The 6,734-nt window shown below is 43.6% G+C and overlaps 1 protein-coding gene across 1 annotated transcript; it reads right to left on the minus strand.

The window, feature by feature from the left end:
* Positions 1-5,376: 5,376 nt before the first annotated feature.
* Positions 5,377-6,000, minus strand: LOC134368612 (spermatid nuclear transition protein 4-like). Its single transcript, XM_063085039.1, has 2 exons — positions 5,902-6,000; positions 5,377-5,712 (listed from the first exon to the last, which is right to left on the minus strand). Exons 1-2 carry the CDS (start codon positions 5,998-6,000, stop codon positions 5,377-5,379), a joined length of 435 nt encoding a protein of 144 aa, XP_062941109.1.
* Between the last annotated feature and the right edge of the window lie 734 nt (positions 6,001-6,734).

Below are 6,734 nucleotides of genomic sequence, written 5' to 3' on the forward strand. Positions count from 1 at the left end.
ATAGGAAGTTCTCTCGAAATAGTTATTGGAGGGACAGAGAGGAGTCCAAATGAAGACTAGGGAAAAAGACATAGGAATGTGATGAGAAGGGCAGTGCGCTGTCGTTCGAGTCAGGAGAGTAGAGAGCTCCAAAAAGGAGGGAGAGGACGACTGTCAAATGCACCAGAGGAGCCAGGTACAGTCAGCAGCGTGTCGCAGATGTCGATGAAACACTTTCACCCTCAAGGGCTCCCCAGTCTTGGTCTACGCTGCAGGCTTTCTCCCTGTGAGCACCAAACTTGGATATCCGAGCAATGGCTGGCCACGCAGAACTTGTCCCACAATGTCCCGTGTCCCCGAAGCAACATGGTTTCTTTCTTCCAAACCTCGGTCCTACTCCTCTGCTCCCTATTTTAGTAAACGGCAATACTGACTCTGGTAGCAAACTTGAAACTGAAGAGTAATTGTAGACTGTTTATTTTTATTTACATTCAGAAAAATGTGCTCTTCTCGTGTACACTTTGATGAGTTGGGCAATGAACAGAGTCACGCAGCCACTACCACAATCAAGTCACAGAACAGTCCCATCACTACCCCCCAAAATTCCTCTCGTGCTCCCCCTTTGTAATCAAACCTCCTGCCTCACACACTTAACCCCTGGAAGCCCCCGATCCGCTCTCCATCCCTATGGTTTTGCCATCTGCAGGGTGTCATAGGAACGAAATAACAGAGTATGCAGCCTTCTCAAGCGGGCTTCTTTCACTCAGCATATTCCTCCATGTTGTTGTGTGTATCAATAGTTTGTTTTTATATTACCGAGTAGTATTCCATTGGATGGGTGGGTCGCACTTTATCCATTCCTCGGTTGACTCAGTTGGGGGATGTTTGGGATGTTTCCGGCTTTTGTTGGACAGTTATGAATAAAGCTGCTACAGACATTCACTAAGGGGTTTTTGTATGAACATGTGTTTTCATCTCACCTGTGTAAATACTTAGGAGTAGAATTGCTGGGTCATGTGAGAAATGTATGTTTAACTTTACTAAAAACACTGCCAGAATGACTTCCAAAGAGGCAGTACGATCTTGCATTCCCACAGCATTGCATGAGGCTTCCGGTAGTTCCACAACCTCACCAGCACTTGGTACATCTGGTTTTTTGTTTGTTTGTTTGTTTATTTTTGAATGTTAATAGATGTGCAGTGATATCTCATTATGGTTTGAAAGTGCATTTCCAAAACAACTAGTGATGGTGAGCTTCTTTTCATGTGCATATTTGTCTTACGTATGTCTTCTATATATCTTGTATGGCTCCATCATGTGTCATCTTTGATAAAGTATTTGTCCGACTATTTTATTCATTTTCCTAATTGTATCATTTGATCTTATTATTGACATTTGAAAGTTCTTGACATATTCTGGATACAAGTCCTTTGTAAAATATGTGATCAGCAAATCATTTCTCCCAGTCTATGGAGTATACTTTCATTCTTTTCACAGTGTCTTTTCTGCAGAGAAAATGTTTTAAATTTACGTAGGGACCAATTTATCATTTTTCCGTTTATGGATCATGCTTTTGGTATTGTATCTAATTTTTTTTAATTCAAATTTTTTTATTTTTTTAGGGTCACACTTTTTTTTCCTATTTCTCATGAAGAATTTTATACTTTTATGCTTTTCATTTAAGCCTATGATCCATTTTGAGCTAATTGTATAAGGTTTGAGGTATAAGTCAAGTTTCATTTTTTTGCATAAGAATGTCCAAATGTTTAGGTACCATTGTTGAAAAATGCTATTGTTTGTTCATTGAGTTGCCACTAAAGTTCTGTCAAAAATCAACCAATCATATTTGTGTGGGTCTATTTCTAGGTACTTTACTCTTTTTCTGTTGAGTCTGTCCCTCCACCCATATCACACTGGCTTGTTCGCTGTAGCTTTGCATTAAGTCTCACAAGCAGGTAGTGTGAGTCCTCCAACTCTGTTCTTCTTTTCCAAATTTGTCTTTCTATTCTATCTCATATGCCTTTCCATAAAAAATTTAGAATCAGTTTGTTGATAATCACAAGAAAACTGTTGTGATTTTGGTAGGACTGCATCCATTGATCAATCTGTAGAGAATTGACATCTTAATGATCTTGAGAGTTTCAATTGATGACCCTAGTGTGTCTTTCCATTTATTTAGGTTTTCTTTTATTTTTTTCCCAGCGTTCTGTAGTTTTCAGCATACAGAACCTGCACATACTTTGTTAGATGTATACCTAAGTATTCCATATTTGGGGCCTACTGTAAATGACACAAACGCTTTTTACATTATGCTAAGTGAAATAAACCTGTCACAGAGGAAAATAGGGCATGATTGCACTTATATAAGGTATTAAAAATAGTCAAACTCATGGAGGCAGAGAATAGAATGATGGTTGCCAGGGGCTGGAAGGAGGTGGACATGGGACGTCATTGCTCAATAGGTGTAAAGTTTCGATTATGCAAAATGAGTAAGTTCTAGAGATCTGCTGCACAACCTGCTCACGGTGCCTATGGTTAATGATTTGGAATTGTGCACTTCAAAATCATTAATATGGTAGATCTCACATTGGGTGTTCTTACCACATTTAAAAAATGATACAGTAGAACACAAGGAAACTTTTGGAGGTCGTAGATGGGATTATTACCGTGGGAGGGTGTATATGTCCTAACTCATCAAATTGTATGTATTGAACATGTGCAGTTTTATGTACATCAATTACACCTCAATAAAGCTGTTACGAATGTCAGTTTCCAAATATTAATTGCTAGTATATAGAAACACGATTAATTTCTGTATATTGACCTTTTTGCACTATGACCTTGCACTCTGACTCTTAAGCTGAGTACATGTAAGAGCTATTTTAGATTTCATTGGATTTTTCTGCTTACATGGTGATGCTGTCTGCTAATAGAGACAGTTTTATTTCTTCCATTCCAATGTGGGCATTTTCTTTCTTTTCTGTTTCCTTATTACACTTGCTAGAATTTCAAGTATGACATTGCACAAGAAGTGGTGAAAAGAGCCATCCTTGCCTTGTTCTCTGTCTAGAGGGAAAACATTCAATCTTTCAGCATTAGGTGCGATGTTAGCTTTAGGATTTTTATAGATGCCCTTTATCAGGTTACGAAAGTTACCTTTTATTCCTGGTTTGCAGAGAGTTTTCTTTTTATCGTAAATGGGGATAGAATTTTTCAAATGCTTTTTCTGCAGCAATTGATATGATTGTGTGGTTTTCTTCTCTAGTATGTTACATTGACTAATTTTTGAGTGTTGAACCAGTCTTGCATTTCCAGGATAAACTCCACTTGGTCATGGTCCATTATCCTTTTTATATGTTGTTGGACTGAATTTGCTAATATTTTGGTGAGAAGTTTTACATTTATGTTCACGAGGAATACTGGTCTGTAGTTTTCCATTATTGTAATGCCTCTGTCTAGTTTTGGTAATCAGGCTAATGCTGATCTCATAAAATGAGTTTGGAAGTATTTTCGCCTCTTTCATTTTCTGAAGAGTTTGTGTGGTGGACTGAGTATTATTTCTCCTTTAAATGTCTGGGAGAATTCAGCAGTCAGACCATCTAGACTTGAAGTATTTTTATGGAAGGGTCTTAACTATAAATTAAATTTCTTTAATAGAAGTGTGACTTTTTAGGTTACGTATTTCTTCTTTATTTTTAAATCATTATGCCCTGGGCTCTCCTGAGCCAGGGTGGTGGTGGACCAAGGGCCTCAGCCACGACCCCCCAACACCAGCAGCCAGCCCAGTGACAACCACCGAGCTGCCACAGGAAGTGACCTGGGCTCTCCCAAGGTGGGGAAGTGGGGGGTCTTGGGCCTCAACCATGCCCCTGTGACATGTGCAACCAGCCCAGCAACGACAACCAAGCTGTAGCAAGAAGGGCCCTGGGTTCGTGAGCTGGGACAGTGGGGGTGAGGGCTTTTGCCACAACCCCCTGACATCTGCACCCATCCCAGTAATGACCAGGCCACCGCTGGGTGCCCCCCAGTCTCCCCTGTGGGAATGAGGAGTGTACTACGGGCCTCAATCCCACCCCTCCTTCCTCCTTCTACCATCCCATTTCCTTCCCCTTTCCCTCTCCCCGTCTCTCCCAACTGCTTTGAAACAACATCCAAGAATGTAAAAAATAATATTAATAAAATTACATTTTCGTTAAAAAAGAAAATTTAGAAGTGAGGGATTGCATACCCACCTATTTCTTCTTATGTTATTTCTGTTACTTTGTATCTTTCAGAAAATCTGTCCATTTTATCTAAATTGTCATATGTATGGCATAGAGTTGTTCACGTTATTCCTTAATTACCCCTTTGATACCTATAGTGTCTGTAGAGATACCCTCCCTTTTATTCCAGATGTTGGTAATTTGTGTCTTCTCTCCCTTTTGCTTGGTCAATCTGGCTACAGGTTAATCAAATTTAATGATTTTTACAAAGAAACACCTTTTCGTTTCATTGATTTTCCCTAATAATTGTGGTTTCAACTTAATTGATTTCTCCTATTATCTTTAGGATTTCCTTACTTTGGCATTCAGCTTGCTTTTAATTTACTTTTCTATTATGTTTCTAGTTTCATGATGTAGGAGCTTATGTCGCTGGTTTGAGAGTTTCCTTTTTTCTGAAGGAAAGCATTGAATATTATATAATTACCCCCAAAGCACCGAAGAACAAACACTCCCACTGCCCCACCCTTGGTAGTCACGGTTCCATCCCAAATTTTCCTAACAAGAAAGTGGCCTAATCAGTGTTGGGCTCATAGCCATCAAACGCCATTATTCCAGTCCTTGGAGGTGTTGTCACTGACTTTTAGTAGGGTGAGATTTGGGGTCGCTTTGAGGGCCTGTAGCTGCTTACAGTATAGGGCAGGATGCAGCAAATGCCACTATGAGGTGGGTGGCCTGCTGGTGATACATATGTCTGCCTTTTCGGGGGAGGGGGTGTAGGTTCTGGCCAACTACACCCTCATGTTGCTCCCCCACCTCTATCCCCTGCAAACACATGCAAACACCAGGCCCTTTTCCTCCTTACTGGTGAGAGAGTGTCAAGGAAGAAATTTGTTTTCAGTGCTCGGCCGTTATCCAGACGTTATCCCTCAGTGTCTGCCTAACAGTGGACCTGTCTGTCTGACCCCAAGTCCGCCGGGCCCACCGCCCTCCCTCCCTTCCCACACCTGCCTCTTCCCTTCCTTCCCCCTCCCACATCACAGAACATGCAGACACACACTATATGTCACAATGGGCAAATTTTATTTTACTTGTCACCATCGTGTGCCGTCAGTGTAAAATTCGATGTCCATTACCCGGCAGCCAGCCCTCTGGAGACTTCACAGGTGGTTTTGAGGTCTCTGGTCTCACTTTTAAGTTAGTAGCTGCCCGGGCCATCACTTGGGTTGCTGGAGATCTCCTCGTCACTCGAGTGGCTGGAGATCTCCTTGTCCCTTGAAGTGCTGGGCATCTCCTCGTCCCTTGAGGTGCTGGGCATCTCATCATCCCTTGAGGTGCTGGGCATCTCCTCGTCCTTTCGGATTTGCTTCAGCTCTTTTTGCTGCAGTTCCTGATTCAGCCGGTGATAGTGGCCGAATAGTGTTGGCTTTTTCCCTTTTGGGGGTTGAATTGAGAGGGTGGTCATTTTTGCAGCAGCTTTTTTCCTCAGACTCCCTTGGAGGGGTCTTTTAAGCTTCAAGGTTGTCTTGGGCGCCTGGAAGGACAACAGGGCGATCACAGAAGGGCAACTGTTTGGGGGAAGAGGATGCAGGAGGCATGGGAAAAGGGGCTTCCTGGGAAGGAGTGTGGGCTGAGGGAGGTTGTGCCAGGCGAGGACAAGGGAGGGGTCTTGGGAGAAAGGGGTCAAGGGGAAGATGAGAAGGAGCTTGGGTGGTCATCTCACCTTGCCCTTTCCTCTGGACTTGGGTGGACAGGGGGTCTTCCTCTCCTTCCCCGCTTTGGTGTTTCTGGTGGGCTGTGGTGTCCTGGTCTCCTTCGCCATGTCAGCACTGCCCAGTGGTCTGTCCCAGGGCCCCTGGCCTCCCTATATATATCCTGCCCAGGACAATGAGCAGCCACACCCTAGGCTTTGTTTGGTCAGCAAGCCCCTCCCCCAGCCCCTCTAGCCCTGTCCAGGGAGGGGTGGCTTAGACATCACAATGGCCCATCCTGATACCTCTGGGAGTGGGGGGAGGCCAAGGTGCCCTGGCTGGAAAAGGGGACATTTCCTTAGCACCCCTTCAGAGCCTTCCAAACAGACCTGCCACACTCCTCACTGTTCAATTCTGGAGGGTCACAAGGCAAGGAGAGGGTGTCTCCTCCACGCCCTTCCCCACGGCCACCTGATTCAGTGGCTCATTCTGTCCTCTCCCACCCTTCACCATTACCTGGTTTTTGTGTGTCCTACCTACCATCCACCCACAGTCATGCGGCCACACTTAAGTCTATGTGGACATATGAGTCATCCTACATCCTTCCTAAACATTTCTCTTATGTACCCTGAAGGCCACTCACTTCCTGGCTGCCACCAGGAAACTTTTCCATCCACTTGCTTTTCCCAGTGTTCACACAGGACTTCTCAGTTTTGTTTTCCAGATTGAAATCACTGCCTTCAGGCTGTGAGACTCGGTAAACAGACTTGCTCCACCTGATATTTGGTCTTGTTTCAAATTGGGGACCTGCTTATCTCAGTAGGTGTAGTACCAAGGCCTGGGTTAACAGGGGATGAGGCAGATA

This window comes from Cynocephalus volans, chromosome X, assembly GCF_027409185.1.
Source record: "Cynocephalus volans isolate mCynVol1 chromosome X, mCynVol1.pri, whole genome shotgun sequence".
Taxonomy (NCBI): Eukaryota; Metazoa; Chordata; class Mammalia; order Dermoptera; family Cynocephalidae; genus Cynocephalus; species Cynocephalus volans.